Source organism: Arachis stenosperma, chromosome 5 (genome assembly GCF_014773155.1).
Source record: "Arachis stenosperma cultivar V10309 chromosome 5, arast.V10309.gnm1.PFL2, whole genome shotgun sequence".
NCBI lineage: Eukaryota > Viridiplantae > Streptophyta > Magnoliopsida > Fabales > Fabaceae > Arachis > Arachis stenosperma.
The window spans coordinates 46,501,017-46,521,663 of record NC_080381.1 but is presented as its reverse complement, the minus strand read 5'-3'; the positions used below and the strand labels follow the sequence as shown (position 1 = coordinate 46,521,663).

The 20,647-nt window shown below is 38.6% G+C and overlaps 1 protein-coding gene across 1 annotated transcript; it reads left to right on the top strand.

Moving 5' to 3' along the window:
- Positions 1 to 6,285: 6,285 nt before the first annotated feature.
- On the top strand, positions 6,286 to 8,739 carry LOC130980764 (uncharacterized). The gene has a single exon (XM_057904412.1). The coding sequence runs from the start codon at positions 6,286 to 6,288 to the stop codon at positions 8,737 to 8,739; it is 2,454 nt and encodes an 817-aa protein (XP_057760395.1).
- Positions 8,740 to 20,647: the final 11,908 nt, after the last annotated feature.

Sequence of the window (20,647 nt, the reverse complement as noted above, 5' to 3'; positions counted from 1 at the left end):
TCTTAAAACGTTTTTCATCCATTCTTCAAACGGCATAAACTTTATGAACCCAATTTTCATACAAAACAAGTTTGAAATCATTTGGAGGTCCGGAAGGCAAGTTATGGCTCGCCGAAGTTTGGCCAAAAACTATTTTTTCACCAAGTTCAAAACCTCAATTTTCTTAAAGAAACCAACTCAAACCTAATATACCATATACCAAAACCAACACAACATAACCTTGCCATCACCACAATATTCCTTCCAAGCCTACCATATCTCAATTTTCATCAAACTAAACTCAAGTCATACTTTTATTACATATAATAAACACAACCACATATCATTTGTTTTGCCAAGATCATCCACAACCTACTTCAAACAGTTTTACATCAATTTATACATGATCACATACCAAAATATTTTGATTTTAGTCACAACATTCACCAACATACCACCACAAGCTCATGTTCATTCTTTTTCTCACTTTGCGAGCATCAATAATTCATCATTCAATAGTCCAACTTTTAAACTCCAATAGCAACAATTAAGCCAAAACTTAACACTTATCATTAAGCACTAATCAATTTATATACTCATACATTCATTCCTATCTTAAAGTCAACTGGCCTAAGTCTTCATAGAATGTTATATATTACATACGTGAAACCTAAACCAAACTTTGGCCGATTTTCATGTATTTTCCCAAAGGCAACCTACAAAGAAAATTGTAAGCCTCAAACACCAAAATCCAGCAACTAGATCTCACTTCAAGCTTCCAATTGAGCTCCCAACATATCCAATTGCCTCACATCACATATTTACATGCACCTAACATAATTATCACAAACATATTCCTAAAATTCAATACCCAAAATACAAAATCAATGAATTAGCTAGAGTTCTAGGATTCTCACCTTACACAAGCACCAAGAAGCAAGAATTAACGTTCTCCTCAAGCTAATTTGAGCCTAAACACCAAAATTGAACAATTTTCAACATTATAACTCATGAATTTCAAAACTGGGAATGTGGAAATTGAGGAAGAAAATATGACTTTCTTACCTTACAATTTTTTGGACTTTGAAGAGCTCGACGATGCGAATGTGTGGCCACAAACGGTGCGACAATCGAAATCCCGGATAAAAAGTTACATGAATTTGAATGAAATCAAGGGTTTTTGTGAATTTGATTAACTTCTTCTCCCTTGTGCTGAGCTTCAGCATTCTTTGCATGCAGAGGAGGGATAAGTGAGCTGAAGCTCACTTAAATGAGTGGATTGGTTGGGCCCACGGGTTCGGTTCGACTGGTTCGGTCTGTTTGGCCCAATTTTGGGCCAAAATTTTTAGAATTTGTGTCAAAATTCTAGTTTTAATGAGCTCTATCCTATTTTAGTATAAGATTTATATTTCTAATTTTCTTATTAAAAATTAATTTATTGGCTAATAATTTACTTATTTAGCAGGGTTTACACTCCACCTTTCGTTCCCATTCCAGGTAAGCTTCAGGGTCACTTCTGCCTTTAAATTATGGGATGCGCATCATGATAGCATTGAGGTTACTATCAACATCTTCCCGTAGTCCATGACATCAGGATTTGGGCGAAGTCTCCTCCTCAGACTCCACAGAACGATTATGAACAGATTCTTGGGACCGCGCTCTTCGACCATGGGAGAAAGAATTGATTTGGGAATCCATCTCATCATGACGCTGTTCAATTCTCGCGACTACACCAGCAAGTGCGTCGATGCAGAAAGTTAGTTGTGGATCAGGATTTCCTTCATTGTTAGCTGATGAATCCATATTTGACGATAAATTTTGGATTGATTTGAGTGGATTTCATCATATAAACCCATATTTATCCATCTAAATAGCATACTTTTGTGTTCTCTCCCTAAATTGAGCTTAATTGTGAACATACTATTTTGTGCTTAATTTAACCAATTTTATTCTACTTTCATTCCATTCGATGTCTTGATGAGTTTGATGAGTAATTTCAGGTATAATAGGTTGGAACAACTTGATGAGAGTGGAGGAAAAGCGTGCAATAGGAAAAAAACATGAAGAAATCAAAGGAGAAGCACACAGCCATGTGTGAGTATGCACAACCTGCTATGCGTACGCACAAGAAGCACAACACCATGTGTGCGCACGCATGACAATATGTGCGCACGCACAAGTGAAAGATCAGCAAGTGTGCGTACGCACACGTCTGTGCGTACGCACACGTCTGTGCGTACGCATAAGTCCCAGCACGTGACCTCATTAATGCAAATCGCTGGGGGCGATTTCTGAGCCTCCAGAGCCTTATTTTGGGACTTTCTAAAGCTGATTGAGTTCTATATCAAAGGGGCATCACTCCATGTCAAGTGGAGGGCAATTAGGATAGATTAGAAACATGCTTTAGGTTATATTCTAGAGAGAACCTCTCATTTCTCTCTAGAATTAGGGTAGATTAGGTTAGTTCTCTCTTAGATTTAGGCTTAATTCTTGTTTCCATTTAGTTTTCTTTGCCATTTATTTTTTCTTGCATCTTTGTTCTTTACTTCTACTTGTCATCTCTTTTATTTTATTCCTTTATGTTTATGACACTTTATTACTTTTAATTTCAATTAATGCAATTCATGTTCTATGTTTCTCATTGTTCAATTTAGTTGTTATTATTGTTTTCTTGCAATTGGTAGTTGTGGAATTTATATTTCTTGTCATTTTACCATGATTTTATTTTGTACCTTCCAAGTGTTTGATAAAATGCTTGGTTGGATTTTTGTATAGTTTTTCACACTCTTGGTTGGAAAATTGGGTAATTGGGTGAACTTGAGTGGTGGATATCCATTCTACATTATATGAGGATTGTTAGTTGATTTGGTTTCCACTAACTCTAAGCCTTCCATTAATAGAGTTGGCAAGGACTTGCGGATTGAGATCAATTATACCCTTTTGACTAATTCTCGATGTTAGGATTGACTAATTGGAATTACTTCTACACAATTACCATGTTTGTAGTCGATAACTAGGATAGGAATCCTTAATTCCCCAATTCTTGCCAAGAGCCCTTTTTGCTATTTAATTTCTATTTTTATTTTTTTTACTTGCTTTCCATTTAATTATTTGTCATTTTAATTTCTTTTCTCTTATAATCAAAACCCCCAAATTCCTCATAGCCAATAATTGAGTACCTCATTGTAACTCTTAGGGAAAACGACCCGGGATTTAAAACTCCCGATTATTTTGTGTTGAATTGTGACATCTTTGATTTAAACTTTAATTGTGAGAGTTCATTGTTGGTTTGGACTATGCTATTAACGAAGTGATTCTTATTTTAAATAATTCTAGACCGACAATAATTCTCAACATCATTAGCCATCAATGAACCTGTGAAAGAAAAGACCTCACAACACTCTTCTCACGTGTATCACTCGGAGTAGGACACTCGTGTTTACACCTAATATTGGCTTTTTACCCTCTATTGAGCTCACCACTCTTGTCTTTTTCCAATCTTGGATTGCTTTAATAAGTTACACTTCAGAAAATGAGGAATTGAGACACCAAACTAAGATAATCTGAATGATAGAGATGTTCAACTTGATAAGAAGACAATCAAAGTATGTAATAAAGGAAGAAAAACAAAAAGTGATACTAAGATGACAGAAACTAGTAAAATTGAATCCTAACTGGAACCCAAAGTAAATTTGGAAAGCTAAAACAAAGGTGAAAAAATTCGAAATTTTGTTTTCTTTTTACGTTTTTTTTTTTACTTTTTTTTTTGCAGATGTTAACTTTAATATATGAAAATTGTAGCAACGGAATTCAAGGAAGAAATTTTCGTTTTTTTTAAGCAACTGAAGTAAATCTGCAAAAATTAAAGAGAAAAATAAAGAGACTAAGCAAGAATCTTGGAACGTGCAGATAAATAAGAATTTATCTACAACCTGTAACTGATACCAGATGATAAGAAATTGATTAGGGATTAAGGTTTTATCACAATAGATAAGGATTATTTAGTAAAGGGTATACCCAAAAGAACGCAGCGGAAACATAAAAAGATAGATAACCTTACTAGACCTCTAAGAAACCTGTTCTTAGCAACCTACGTCATCGGAAGGGGCTCCCTACTAGACCTTCAAAGAACCTTTCCTTGACAACTTAGATTAGATGGATGAAAACTAAACGGAACCACCACACAAATCACCTTAGTGTTGGATTCTTCAATCTTCTTCATGCAACAAGCAAAGCAAATCATTCACCTCACTTAATCACACAATAAAAACTTGCTAAAAGCAACGGAAAATTTATTTATCAAAAGCTGTGTAAATGGTACAAATCTTCTAACAAACTTTAACCGCAAAATAAACTAAAACAAAGGCCTAAACTTTCAAAATTCAATGATAAATTATGCTTTCCACTGAATTTGAAAAGTATTATTGGGTTTCTTGCTATCCTGACTTAGTCCAATAGGTCTTGTCCATTTTTCCTTGGCTAAAACTTGATGTAACTCCTTATGCATAAGTATTGTCAAGTTTCTAAAGCTCTCCTTGAGTTTTTTTTGCATGTGCTCTAGTGATGGGGTCCTCTAAAAGTGTGAAATTCTTGTTCTGCCCTTTTGTCTTAGAATGTCCCAGTTGTCTTTTTGAGCATGTATCATGAAATGAAAATAGGATGATATGAATCAAAATTGGAAGGAAGTGCATAATTGTTAGTATGATTCATAGGAGAAGATAAAATAGTGAATTCAGAAGAGTAAGAAAAAGATTTTTCATCAAAAATAACATTTCTAGCTATAATAATTCTAACATTTTTAGTAAGACATTTAGATACCTTTGATTGAGGAGCATATCCCAAGAAAACACATAACTAAGACCTGAAATCTAGTTTTTGTTTATTAAAGGGTCTTAAATGTGAAAAACAAGCACAGCCAAAAATTTTTAAAAGAGAATAATCATGCTTTGAGCTATTAAGCATCTTAAAAGGAGATTTTGTATCCAAAATCTTGGTTGGCAACCTGCTTATTATAAGAAAGGCAGCAATAAAAAAAGCACCCTCCTAATATATGTGTTAAAGCGTAGCTGTCAGAACTGAATTGGTAATTGATCCGGTCATACGATTGGATTACTGGGTTACTGGTTCAACCGGTGAGTCATTGATTTACCCGATTGTCTCGGTTATAATTAAATAAAAATATAAAATCATAGAAATAAAATTAAAAGTTAAATACATATTTTTAAAAATATATTAATAATAATCAAATATCAATTCTTAGATATAATTTATAGTGCAAAAAAAATACTAAATTAGTCAGTAGTACAATTTTTATCAATATAGTATGAAAAGTAACTTATATTTGTAATGCATTTTTTTTTCATTACTAACTTATACATAATAAAATTTATAATAATCTATACATAATAAAAAAATTTAAACTTTATAATATACAATTCTTTTTATAGACTCGTATTATCGAACTAATTGAATTCGATTTAGCATTAGCTCTATATAGATATAATTGTTGGTGTATCAAAATATAATAAATTGGATTTTATGAATTCGATTTATACAATTCGTGCATTTTGCACATAAATCAAATTTAACCGCTTCAAATTACATGTATCTAAGTATATGCATGCCAAATCGAATTTGGTAAGGTCGATTTACCTTAAAGTAAATTTACATCCATCTTAAATCGAATCACGTCAATTCAATTTACCTTTATCACTAGTAATTCGAATTTGATCAATTCGATTTACTATTTATGTACCTAAATCGAGTTACATCAATTTAATTTATATAAAAATATACTCTAAAATATACACGTAATAAAATTTGATTTGAAAATTCAGGTAAAATCCATCTCTCTTTAGTTTATGGAGGTGTATTACCCTAAAATAAATATATATCTTCCACAAAATTAAAGATTCCTCATTTTACTTCACTCATACATAAATTGTAGGGCAATTTACTGAAATAAATAAACTGCTTCAAATCTTTACCCAAATACATAAAATGGAATCCTGTTACGTTAATGTGCAAAACCAATTCTATATAATCCGTGGGAAGTTAACACGGTTTTGAGTTTAAACGTAAACCGTGGAAGGTCCCAACGGTTTAGGAGCAATGCATGGCAAGCATAAACCGTGGTAGGTTACTACGGTTTATGAAGAAAACACTATGAATATAAACCTTTGTGGCCTACCACGGTTTATGAAGGAGGAGTGATGTGCATAAAACCCTGAAGGTTCCCACGGTTTACAGCCACGGAAACTCTATATATATGTGAGTGATTCAAGCTCCATAAGAGATCATTTCACAATGGCAAGTGAGGGAGAGAGTTTTCTAGCCTTAGTGCATTGCTGTGGCAAAATTAAAAAAAGCAAAAGCGAGGGTGTGAAGTTCACTGATAGAGAACCACTGAGTGTTTTCATCAGTTCGTCAAGCTCCTTATCAGATTTGAAGAACAGCATCCTGCAGAAGCTTGGCGTGTTTGGTAGCAAGTGGGTGAAGAAACTATACTACAAGATCCCCATCGCAGTTGTCTCGACCGGTGTTAAGTATGATACCTTTGTGGTTAAGGCTGATGAAGATCTTAGGGTTTTGTTCCATTGCGTAAGGAGTTTTCCGGAGATCAGAATCCATGAGTTGTTTGCGAAGTTGGAGGTCGGTGTTGAAAGCTCTGGGGCATCCGCTCCAGTTCCTGGCTCGACTGCCGCCGGAGGTGCATCTAGTTCGATGCCTACGGTCAGACCGTATCATCCACCAGTAGCATCCCCTTCATTCGCGGCTGATTTAGACCGAACAGAGGTTGTTGGTTCTGTAACTTTGGAGAATGCAGCAGTCGTTGAGCCTCCTCACGATGTCGCCACTGGGGCTGGCCTGTTAACTTATATGGAAGGCTTCGTTGGACCCGATCGAGTAGAGAATGCAATGTGTGACGATGACTCTGACCAGGAGCCTGTTGATATTGTAGGGGACAACGACGATGACACAGGTGCAAATCCACATACGCAGCATATGCCTTCAAGTTCTGCTTCTCAGCAGTACCCTCCACACTTCTCCACACTAAACTTGGATGCTCTGGCTCAACAAGAGGAAGGCGGTAACACAGTCGGGGGCACTTCTACAGAATTTCAGATCGGGCAATCATTTCAGAACAAAGATGAAGCTGTGCTGAGTGTGAAGGACTATAGCATCCGCCGAGGTGTTGAGTACAGAGTCATCGAATCAGATCATCTGAAGTATCATGGAAAATGCAAGGAATTCGGGAAGGGTTGTAATTGGTTGATTCAAGTAGCCCTGCGTGCACGCAAGGGCACTTGGGAGGTTAGGAGGTACAACGGGCCACACACATGCTTGGCAACCTCTATTTCGAGTGATCACCGTCAGCTGGATCACCACGTTATCTGTGCGAGGATTCTTCCGTTGGTTAGGGCAGACGCTGCGGTTACGGTAAAGGTATTGCAACAAGCTACAGAAGCTGATTACGGGTTCCGGCCTAGCTACAGGAAGGTTTGGATGGCCAAGCAGAAGGCAGTGGCACAAATATATGGCGATTGGGAAGAGTCGTACGCGGACCTGCCACGTTGGATGTTAGGGGTCCAGTCAACAATGCCCGGAACAATCACGGTGTTGAAGACCTCTCCCGTTCGGCTTCGTGGTGAGGTTGACGAGTCGATGGTGTACTTTCACCGACTTTTCTGGACATTTCCACCGTGCATTGAGGCATTCCGGCATTGCAAGCCCCTTGTCAGTATTGATGGTACCCACCTGTATGGCAAGTATGGAGGGACGCTGCTGTTGGCGATAGCACAGGATGGGAACTCGAACATCCTACCGATAACATTTGCCCTTGTGGAGGGAGAGAATGCAGAGTCGTGGTCATTCTTCTTGTCCAACCTACGAGAGCATGTAACTCCTCAGGAGGGTATCCTTGTTATCTCCAACAGGCATAATGGGATCAAGGTAGCGCTTGAGGCACCAGAGAATGGGTGGCTCCCTCCCCGTGCTTTCCGAGCGTACTGTATTCGGCATGTGGCAGCCAATTTTGCCCTTACGTTCAAAGGTAAGGACTTAAGGAGAATGCTGGTGAATGCTGCCTACGCAAAGACTGAAGCAGAGTTCTATTACTGGTTTGACATCATGCGGACTGAGAATCCAGCAATGTGTGATTGGGCCAACCGGATGGAGTACGACAAATGGACCCAACATGAGGATAGTGGTCGACGGTTCGGGCACATGACAACCAACATCAGTGAATGTGTAAACTCCGTGTTAAAGGGAACTCGCAACCTCCCGGTCACAGCTTTGGCTAAGTCAACCTACGGGAGGCTTGCTCAGCTATTTGTGGTCCGCGGACAGACAGCAGAGGCACAAGTCGGATCTGGGCAGGAGTTTTGTCAGGCCTTGGTCAAGGCTATTGATCGGAATATAAGAGACTCTAGGTGCTTCACGGTGATGTTGTATGACAGGCATCAATCCGAGTACACGGTCGCCGAGACAACACCAACCGGGAGCTTCTCGCTGGGTAGCTATAGAGTTTCCCTTAAAGAAAACAGTTGCGACTGTGGACACTTTCAGGCGCTGCATTATCCTTGTTGCCATGCCATTGCGTGTTGCGCATACTCCCGCCTTAATTGGGCATCATATGTTCACGAGGTATATCGTATGAGTGAGGTGTTCAACGTTTACAAGCAGGGTTTTTTCCACCTATCCCTGAAGGACTGTGGCCTCCATATGCTGGGCCCACTGTCATTCCTGACCCTGATTTGAGGCGTGCAAAGGAAGGTCGTCCAAGGGCAACCAGGATTCGTGGTAGTATGGATCAGTCTCAGGAGAACCTACCTAAGCGATGTGGGCTATGCCGTCAGCCTGGGCATACGCGGAGGAACTGTGACCAGCGAAGACAGACTGGTGGAGGGTCAGCCTAGAGATCATGCTGTTTATGATGTCGTCTACATAGTTTTATTTTTTTGTAGCCATCTATGGTTGGTTAAGTCGATGACTGCCAACATGTTAATTTAATGCGCTAATTTCGTATTAATAAATTGCGTTTATTTAAGATGTTTGATTGATTTACTTTGGTATCATTAAGAATGCGCATAATAAAAGTCCAAACCGGTTTATCTACCAAGTACAAATAAAAATAACGTTATACAAAACCATAAAGATAGACGTCTCACTAAGATGCTAAGTACATAAGGTTACATAGTTCAAACTGGAGATAAAAATATGACATAACTAATCAGAATCCTCAATGGTGTCACTATCATCATCGTCAAACTGACCAAGCAGGTGACCTCCAGTGCCACACAATGTAGGACGCTGATGAGCGGATATTTTATACGCTTTTTGGGGGTAATTTCATGTAGGTTTTAGCATGTTTCAGTTAATTTTTAGTAAAATAATATTAGTTTTTAAGCAAAAATCATATTTCTGGACTTTACTATGAGTTTGTGTGTTTTTCTGTGATTTCAGGTATTTTCTGGCAGAAATTGAGGGAGCTAAGCAAAAATCTGACTTAGGCTGAAAAAGGACTGCTGATGCTGTTGGATCCTGACCTCCCTGCACTCGAAATGGATTTTCTGGAGCTACAGGAGTCCAATTGGCGCGCTCTCAACGGCGTTGGAAAGTAGACATCTAGGGCTTTCCAGCAATATATAATAGTTCATACTTTGCGCAAGGATAGACGACGTAACTTGGCGTTAAACGCCAAGTTCATGCTGCTGTATGGAGTAAAACGCCAGAAAAACGTCATGATCCGGAGTTGAACGCCCAAAACACGTCATAACCTGGAGTTTGACGCCAAGAAAGGCCTTTACACGTGGAAAGCTTTAGTCCCAGCCCCAGCACACACCAAGTGGGCCCCAGAAGTGGATTTCTGCACCAATTATCTTAGTTATTCATTTTCTGTAAACCTAGGTTACTAGTTTACTATTTAAACAACTTTTACAGACTTATCTTGTACCTCATGACATTTTCAGATATGAATTACATACTTTTGATGGCATGAGTCTCTAAACTCCATTGTTGGGGGTGAGGAGCTCTGCAGCGTCTCGATGATTTAATACAATTCCTTTGTTTTCCATTCAAACACGCTTGTTCTTATCTAAGATGTTTATTCGCGCTTAACTGTGGAGAAGGTGATGATCCGTGACACTCATCACCTTTCTCAATCCATGAACGTGTGCCTGACAACCACCTCCGTTCTACATCAGAATGAATGAATATCTCTTAGATTCCCCAACAGAATCTTCGTGGTATAAGCTAGATAGATGGCGGCATTCATGAGAATCCGGAAAGTCTAAACCTTGTCTGTGGTATTCCGAGTAGGATTCCAGGATTGAATGACTGTGACGTGCTTCAAACTTGCAACCTGCTGGGCGTTAGTGACAGACGCAAAAGAGGGATTCTATTCCAGTAGGAAGCGGGAACCAACCGGTGATTGGCCGTACTGTGACAGAGTGCGTGAGCATTAGCTTTCACTGCGAGGATGGGAAGTAGCCATTGACAACGGTGACACCCTACATAGAGCTCGCCATGGATAGACCTTGCGTGTGAGAAGAGGATCTCAAGGAAGAGTTGAAGTTCAGAGAACAAAGCATCTCCAAAACTCCAACATATTCTCCATTATTGCACAACAAGTAACGCTAGTATTCTTTATTATTCCAATATATTCCACAATCCTTCATAAACAAATAACTCTATTGTTCAAGTAATCCAAACAATTTTGTGACATCCTAACTAAGACAAATAAAATAAACATTGATTGCTTCAAGCCAATAATCTCCGTGGGATCGACCCTTACTCACGTAAGGTATTACTTGGACGACCCAGTGCACTTGCTGGTTAGTTGTGCGAATCACAAATTCGTGCACCAAGTTTTTGGCGCCGTTGCCGGGGATTATTGAGTTTGGACAATTAAAGGTTTATTTTATTTCTTAGATTAGGAATAATTTGTTTTTATTTTTATTCTTGTTTTTATTGCTATAGAGTCATTAAATCTTGATAGGATAGTTTCTTTTCAAAAATTTTTTTTCAAAATTTATTATTTTTCTCTTAATTAATTGCTAATTTTCGTGAGTTTTAGTGTCTTGTTCTAAGTTTGGTGTCAATTGCATATCTCATATTTTTCTTTAAAAATTTCGACTTGTGATTTTTGTTCTTTATTAATCTTCAAGTTGTTCTTGCTTATTTTTCTTGTTTGATCTTGATTTTTTCTTGCTTTGTGTCTTTTCTTGTTTCACTTGTGTTCCTTTTAAAGCACTAATTGGAATATCTGCATCAAGTGTCATATTTATTCCCAATTGGCTAAAGCATTGGTTTATATTCTTGATAAGGGAGCACCAGTACTTTTGAAAATCTTTTTCAAAAATAATTTTTCTTAATTTAATCTTGTGCCAAACTTTAAGTTTGGTGTTTTCTTGTTAATCTTTCTTTAAATTTTCGAAAACTTGTCTTGATTTTCTAAAAATTTTAAGTTTGGTGTTCTTTCTTTTGTTCTTGGTGTTCTTGTGAACCTTCAAGGTGTTCTTGGGTTTTTCTTGTGTCTTGATCTTAAAATTTTTAAGTTTGGTGTTCCTTGGTGTTTTCCCTCCAAAAATTTTCGAAAACAAGGAACATTAGATCTAAAAATTTTAAATCTTGTGTCTCTTGTGTGTTTTTCTCTTTCATCATAAAATTCAAAATTCAAAAAAAAATTTATTTTCTAACTAATTTTGAACTACATTTTTCGAAAATTTTATATTAAAAATTCAATTTTTAATTTCAAAAATTTTCACTTTCATTTATTTATTTCGTTTTTATATTAAAAAAAATATAATTTTCTTTCACAAAATATCTTCAAAATATTTTTATATTTATATCCCATTTTTTTGTTATTCCATTACTATAAAATAAATAATTCTCAACATATAAATTCTCAACTTGTATTCCATTATGGAAGTAAGTGTGAATGGACAGTCCAAGAGGACTCTGGGGTCATCTGCTAACCCCACTACTGCTTCATATGGGAGTAGTATCTGTATACCCTCCATTGGAGTTAGTAGCTTTGAGCTGAATCCTCAGCTCATTATCATGGTGCAGCAAAACTGCCAGTATTCTGGTCTTCCACATGAAGAACCTACAGAGTTTCTGGCACAATTTCTGCAAATTGCTGATACAGTACATGATAAGGAAGTAGATCAGGATGTCTACAGACTATTACTGTTTCCATTTGCTGTAAAAGATCAAGCTAAGAGGTGGTTAAATAACCAGCCTAAGAACAGCATAAAAACATGGAAACAGCTGTCAGAAAAATTCCTGAATCACTATTTCCCTCCCAAACGGATGACACAGCTAAGGCTAAACATCCAAGGCTTCAAACAAGGAGATAATGAATCCCTTTATGATGCTTGGGAGAGATACAGAGAGATGCTAAGAAAATGCCCCTCTGAAATGTTTTCAGAATGGGTGCAATTAGACATCTTCTACTATGGGCTTACAGAAAAAGCTCAGATTTCTCTAGACCACTCAGCTGGTGGATCTATACATATGAGAAAAACAATTGAAGAAGCTCAAGAGCTTATTGATACAGTTGCTAGAAATCAGCATCTGTACCTAAGCAGTGAATCCTCTATGAAAGAAGAAGCTAAAACAGTAACTGCAGAACTCAGTCCAGTGGATCAGGCTAATGAATTCAATCAGCAATTAGATTTTCTAACTCAGCAACTAGCCGAATTCAAGGAAATATTACAGGAAACAAGAATGGCTAACAGGAACATGGAAGTACAATTAAAGCAGACAGAAAAGAAACTGTCAAAACAAATAACAGAAGAATGCCAAGCATTTCAATTAAGAAGTGGGAAAACATTAAACACCTCACTTCAAAGCAGCAGGAAACCAAGAAATGGACAAGAGGATACTCAAAATCCCTCTGAGGACAATCAGAGCCCAGAAAGGAATAAAGCTGGCGCTGAACGCCCAGACCATGCTAATTCCTGGCGTTCAACGCCAGAAACAAGCATGGATCTGGCGTTGAACGCCCAAAAGGGACATGGTTCTGGCGTTCAAACACCAGTAACCAACAAGGAGATGGCGTCTAACGCCACTCCATCTCCCACCTCTGGCACTCAATTGCCAGTGGGGGATAAGTCACCTACGAGTGCTGATGATAACCCTTCTAAAAAGGCTTCCCAACCCACTTCTATAGGCAATAAGCCTGCAGCAACTAAGGTTGAGGAATACAAAGCCAAAATGCCTTATCCTCAAAAACTCCGCCAAGCGGAACAGGATAAGCAGTTTGCCCGCTTTGCAGACTATCTCAGGACTCTTGAAATAAAGATTCCGTTTACAGAAGCACTTGAGCAAATACCCTCTTATGCTAAGTTCATGAAAGAGATCTTAAGTCATAAGAAGGATTGGAGGGAAACTGAAAAAGTCTACCTCACTGAAGAATGCAGTGCAGTCATTCTGAAAAGCTTACCTGAGAAGCTTAAAGATCCTGGGAGCTTTATGATACCATGCACATTAGAGGGTAATTGTACCAAGCAAGCTTTATGTGATCTTGGGGCAAGTATCAACCTAATACCTGCATCTACCATCAGAAAGCTTGGTTTAACTGAAGAAATTAAACCAACCAGGATATGTCTTCAACTTGCTGATGGCTCCATTAAGTACCCATCAGGCGTGATTGAAGACATGATTGTCAAGGTTGGGCCATTCGCCTTTCCTACTGACTTTGTGGTGCTGGAAATGGAAGAGCACAAGAGTGCAACTCTCATTCTAGGAAGACCTTTCCTAGCAACTGGCCGAACCCTCATTGATGTTCAAAAAGGGGAAGTAACCTTGAGAGTCAATGAGGAGGATTTCAAGTTGAATGTTGTCAAAGCAATGCAACATCCAGACACCCCAAATGACTGCATGAGTGTTGATATTATTGATTCTCTAGTAAGAGAGGTCAATATGGCTGAGAGTTTGGAATCAGAACTAGAGGACATCTTTAAAGATGTTCAGCCTGATTTGGAGGAGTCAGAGAAGATAATAGAACCTCTGAAAATCCCTCAAGAAGAGGAGAAACCTCCAAAACCCGAACTCAAACCATTACCACCATCCTTGAAATATGCATTTCTGGGAGAAGGCGATACCTTTCCTGTAATTATAAGCTCTACCTTAGAGCCACAGGAAGAGGAAGCACTAATTCAAGTGCTAAGGACACACAAGACAGCTCTTGGGTGGTCCATCAGTGATCTTAAGGGCATTAGCCCAGCCAGATGCATGCACAAGATCCTATTGGAAGGTGACGCCAAGCCTGTGGTCCAACCACAGAGGCGGCTGAACCCAGCCATGAAGGAAGTGGTGCAGAAGGAGGTCACTAAATTACTAGAGGCTGGGATTATTTATCCTATTTCTGACAGCCCCTGGGTGAGCCCTGTCCAAGTTGTCCCTAAGAAAGGTGGCATGACAGTGGTTCATAATGAAAAAAATGAACTGGTTCCTACAAGGACAGTTACAGGGTGGCGTATGTGCATTGATTACAGAAGGCTCAACACAGCCACCAGAAAGGATCATTTTCCTTTACCATTCATAGACCAGATGCTAGAAAGACTAGCAGGTCATGAATACTACTGCTTCCTGGATGGATATTCAGGTTATAATCAAATTGCAGTAGATCCCCAGGATCAGGAGAAAACGGCATTCACATGCCCATCTAGAGTATTTGCATACAGAAGGATGCCATTTGGCCTGTGCAATGCACCTGCAACTTTTCAGAGGTGCATGCTCTCAATTTTCTCTGACATGGTGGAAAAATTCCTGGAAGTCTTCATGGATGACTTTTCAGTATTTGGAGACTCATTCAGTTCCTGCCTTAACCATTTAGCACTTGTTCTGAAAAGATGCCAAGAGACTAACCTGGTTTTAAACTGGGAAAAATGTCACTTTATGGTGACTGAAGGAATTGTCCTTGGGCACAAAATTTCGAACAAGGAAATAGAGGTGGACCAAGCTAAAGTAGAGGTAATTGAAAAATTACCACCACCTGCTAATGTTAAGGCAATCAGAAGCTTTCTGGGGCATGCGGGATTCTATAGGAGGTTTATAAAGGACTTTTCAAAAATTGCCAAACCTCTGAGCAACCTGCTAGCTGCTGACACGCCATTTATCTTTGATAAAGAGTGTCTGCAGGCATTTGAGACCCTGAAAGCTAAATTGGTTTCAGCACCAATCATCTCTGCACCAGACTGGACATTACCATTTGAACTGATGTGTGATGCCAGTGACCATGCCATTGGTGCAGTGTTGGGACAAAGGCATGACAAGCTTCTGCACGTCATTTACTATGCTAGCCGTGTCTTAAATGACGCACAGAAGAATTACACAACCACAGAAAAAGAGCTACTCGCAGTGGTTTACGCCATTGATAAATTCAGATCCTATTTAGTAGGATCAAAAGTGATTGTGTACACTGATCATGCTGCTCTTAAATATCTACTCACAAAGCAGGATTCAAAACCCAGACTTATCAGATGGGTGCTGCTTCTGCAGGAGTTTGATATAGAAATAAGAGACAGAAAAGGGACAGAAAATCAAGTAGCAGATCACTGATGAGCGGATAATTTGTACGCTTTTTGGCATTGTTTTTAGTATGTTTTTAGTAGTTTTAGTTTAGTTTTTATTATATTTTTATTAGTTTTTAGTTAAAATTCACTTTTCTGGACTTTACTATGAGTTTGTGTGTTTTTCTGTGATTTCAGGTATTTTTTGGCTGAAATTGAGGGATCTGAGCAAAAATCTGATCCAGAGACTGAAAAGGACTACAGATGCTGTTGGATTCTGACCTCCCTGCACTCGAAGTGGATTTTCTGGAGCTACAGAAGCCCAATTGGCGCGCTCTCAACGGCGTTGGAAAGTAGACATCCTGGGCTTTCCAGCAATATATGATAGTCCATACTTTGCCCAAGATTTGATGGCCCAAACCGGCGTTCAAAGTCACCCCAAGAATTCCCAGCGTTAAACGCCGGAACTGGCACCTAATTGGGAGTTAAACGCCCAAACTGGATTAAAAGCTGGCGTTTAACTCCAGAAAACGTCTCTACACGAAATTCCTTCATTGCTCAGCCCAAGCACACACCAAGTGGGCCCGGAAGTGGATTTTTATGTCATTTACTCATCTATGTACACCCTAGACTACTAGTTTTCTATATATAGGACCTTTTACTATTGTATTTTCATCGATCTTTGATCATGTTTTGATGATTGAACCCTCATTGGGAGGCTGGCCATTCGGCCATGCCTAGACCTTGTTCTTATGTATTTTCAACGGTGGAGTTTCTACACACCATAGATTAAGGTGTGGAGCTCTGCTGTACCTCGAGTATTAATGCAATTACTATTGTTCTTCCATTCAATTCCGCTTGTTCTTTGTCCAAGATATCACTTGTTCTTCAACTTGATGAAGGTGATGATTGACGCCCATCACCATTCTCACCCATGAACAAGGTGACTGACAACCATTCTTGTTCTACAAGCATCTGAGGCTTAGTGAATATCTCTTGGATTCTTCGGAATCTTCGTGGTATAGGCAGGACCTGATGGCGGCATTCAAGAGAATCCGGAAGGTCTAAACCTTGTCTGTGGTATTCTGAGTAGGATTCAATGATTGAATGACTGTGACGTGCTTCAAACTCCTAGCAGGCGGGGCGTCTGGTGACAGATGCAAAAGTATCGATGGATATTATTCCGGCCTGACCGAGAACCGACAGCTGAATTCCGCTATGCCGTGACAGGACATATGCAATCGCTTTCACTGAGAGGATGGGAGGTAGCTGCTGACAACAGTGAGACCCTACACGAGCTTGCCATGGAAAGGAGTAAGAAAGGATTGGATGAAGACAGTAGGAAAGCAGAGAGACGGAAGGGAAGGCATCTTCATACGCTTATCTGAAGCTCTTACACCAATGATATACATAAGTATCACTATCTTTATCTTTATGTTATTTTCGTTCATCACCATTATACATTTGAGTCTGCCTGACTGAGATTTACAAGATGACCATAGCTTGCTTCATACCACCAATCTCCGTGGGATCGACCCTTACTCGCGTAAGGTATTACTTGGACGACCCAGTGCACTTGCTGGTTAGTTGTGCGAAGTTGTAGTGATAACAATTTCGCGCACCAAGTTTTTGGCGCCGTTGCCGGGGATTGTTCTTGTGTATGGACAACTGACGGTTCATCTTGTTGCTTAGATTAGGTATTTTTTATTTTTCAGAGTTCTTAAGAGTGAATTCTAGTGTTTCAAAGTGATGTTCTTATCATCACCAAAGCTGATTGATCATCATCAATTTAGCTCTTGAATGCAATGTCCTGCTGAAGCTTAGCCGGCCATGTCTAATCCCTTTAGACTAAAGCTTTAGACTAACATTGCATGATTCCTGGAATTCTCATTAAGAATTTTGATACCTTTATTTTCCTTTTCACTTAATTTTCGAAAAAAAAAAATTTATAAAATCATAAAATCCAAAAATATTTCTTGTTTGAGTCTAGAGTCTCATCTTAAGTTTAGTGTCAATTGCATGTTTCTGTTCTTATTGCATTCATGCATGTATCTTCATTAGTCTTCAAGATGTTCTTGATGATTTCCTTGTTTTGATCTTTGAATTCTATTGACTTGAGTGTTTTGTTGTTTTCTCATATGCATTCTCATGTAGTTAGTGTCAATAGTATACAAACTGCTAAGTTTGGTGTCTTGCATGCATTGTTATTTGATTTTAGTTGCATTTTGATTATTCCTTATTATTAAAAATCCAAAAATATTTTTAATTTGTGTCTTTTCAAGTCAATAATACAGAGAATTGAAGATTCAGAACATACTGCAGAGGAATCACACAGAAAAAGCTGGGCATTCGAAAATGCCCAGTGAAGAAGACAGACTGGCGTTTAAACGCCAGCCAGGGTGCCTGGCTGGGCGTTTAACGCCCAAAAGGGTAGTAGTTTGGGCGTTAAACGCCAGAATGTGCACCATTCTGGGCGTTTAACGCCAGGATGGCAAAGGGGGAAGATTTTGTTTTTCAAATCAAATTTTTTTTCAAGTTTTCAAAGTTTTTCAAAATCAAATCTTTTTCAAATCATATCTTTTCAATCAAATGTTTTCAAAATCAATTTCTTTCCTTTTTCAAAGATACTTACTAACAATTAATGATTTGATTGAACATTTTTTGCCTTTTCTGTTAAGGAAGGTTTTATGTTTGAATCATATCTTTTCTTGTTAGGCAAGTCATTAATTTTTAAAATCAAATCTTTTTAAAATTGTTTTCAAATCATATCTTTTAAAATTGTTTTCAAATCATATCTTTTTAAAATTGTTTTCAAATCATATCTTTTCAATCATATCTTTTTAAAACCATAATTTTTCAATCACATCTTTTTCAAAATAAGTTTTCAATCATATCTTTTTGATTTCTAATTTAAAATCTTTTTCAAAAATTACTTGATTTCTTTTCCACTCTTATTTTCGAAAATCAATTAAGTGTTTTTCAAAATGTTTTCAAAATCTTTTACTTAAATTTTCGAAAATTACTTCCCTTCTTCTCACATCCTTCTACTTTTGGACTAACACTATCTCTTAATGCAAAATTCGAACTCCATCTTCTTTGATAAGTTCGAATTTTCTACTTCTGTCTTCTACTTTTCTTTTCCTCTGACACCTCAAGGAATCTCTATACTGTGACATAGAGGATTCCATATTTTCTTGTTTTCTTCTCTTTCATATGAGCAGGAACAAAGACAAAGGCATTCTTGTTGAAGCTGACCGAATTCTTCAAAGAAGAAGAACACATGGCAGCCGAAAACAACAACAATGCAAACAATGCAAGGAAGGTGCTGGGTGACTTTACTGCACCTACTCCCGACTTTTAGGGGAGAAGCATCTCTATCCCTGCCATTAGAGCAAACAACTTTGAGCTTAAGCCTCAATTAGTTTCTCTAATGCAACAGAATTGCAAGTTCCATGGACTTCCAATGGAAGATCCTCATCAGTTCTTAGCTGAATTCTTGCAAATCTGTGACACAGTCAAGACTAATGGGGTTGACCCTGAGGTCTATAGACTGATGCTATTCCCTTTTGCTGTAAGAGACAGAGCTAGAATATGGTTGGACTCTCAACCTAAAGAAAGCCTGGACTCTTGGGAAAAGCTAGTCAATGCCTTCTTGGCAAAGTTCTTTCCACCTCAAAAATTGAGTAAGCTTAGAGTGGAAGTCCAAACCTTCAGACAGAAGGATGGAGAATCCCTCTATGAAGCTTGGGAAAGATACAAACAATTAATCAGAAGATTTCCTTCTGACATGCTTTCTGAATGGAGCATCATAGGTATTTTCTATGATGGTCTCTCTGAACTATCTAAGATGTCCTTGGATAGCTCTTCTGGAGGATCTCTTCATTTGAAGAAGACGCCTACAGAAGCTCAAGAGCTAATTGAAATGGTTGCAAATAACCAATTCATGTACACTTCTGAAAGGAATCCTGTGAACTATGGGACTAGTCAGAAGAAAGGAGTTCTTGAGATTGACACTCTGAATGCCATATTGGCTCAGAACAAGATATTGACTCAACAAGTCAATTTGATTTCTCAAAGTCTGTCTGGAATGCAAAATGCACCAAGCAGTACTAAGGAGGCTTCATCTGAGGAAGAAGCTTATGATCCTGAGAACCCTTCAATGGAAGAGGTGAATTACCTAGGAGAACCCTATGGTAACACCTATAATTCTTCATGGAGAAATCACCCAAATCTCTCATGGAAGAATCAAGAGAGACCTCAACAAGGTTTCAATAATAATGGTGGAAGAAACAAGTTTAGCAATGGCAAACCTTTTCCATCATCTTCTCAGCAACAGACAGAGAATCCTAAGCAGAACCCCTCTGACTTAGCAACAATGGTCTCTGATCTAATAAAGACCACTCAAAGTTTCATGAATGAAACAAGGTCCTCCATCAGAAATTTGGAAGGACAAGTGGGTCAACTGAGCAAGAAAAGTTACTGAACTCCCTCCTAGTACTCTCCCAAGTAATACAGAAGAAAATCCAAAAGGAGAGTGCAAAGCCATAACCATGGCCGAATGTGGAGAGGAAAGAGAGGAGGAGGACGCCATTGAGGAAGACCTCAGTGGGCGTGTACCAATCTCCTCTGAGTTCCAATGGGAATCTGAGGCTCAAAATGAGACCATAGAGATTCCATTGGAATCACTTCTGCCATTCATGAGCTCTGATGAGTATTCTTCCTCTGAAGAGGATGAGTATGTCACTGAAGAGCAAGTTGCTAAATACCTTGGAGCAATCATGAAGCTAAATGACAAGTTATTTGGAAATGAGACTTGGGAGGATGAACCTCCTTTGCTCACCAAAGAACTGGATGACTTGTCTAGGCAGAAACTGCCTCAAAAGAGGCAGGATCCTGGGAAGTTTTCTATACCTTGTACCATAGGCACCATGACCTTCAAGAAGGCCTTGTGTGACTTAGGGTCAAGTGTAAACCTCATGCCCCTCTCTGTAATGGAGAAATTAGGGATCTTTGAGGTGCAAGCTGCAAGAATCTCATTAGAGATGGCAGACAATTCAAGAAAACAAGCTCATGGACTTGTAGAGAATGTTTTGGTGAAGATTGAAGACCATTACATCCCTACTGATTTCATAGTCCTAGAGACTGGG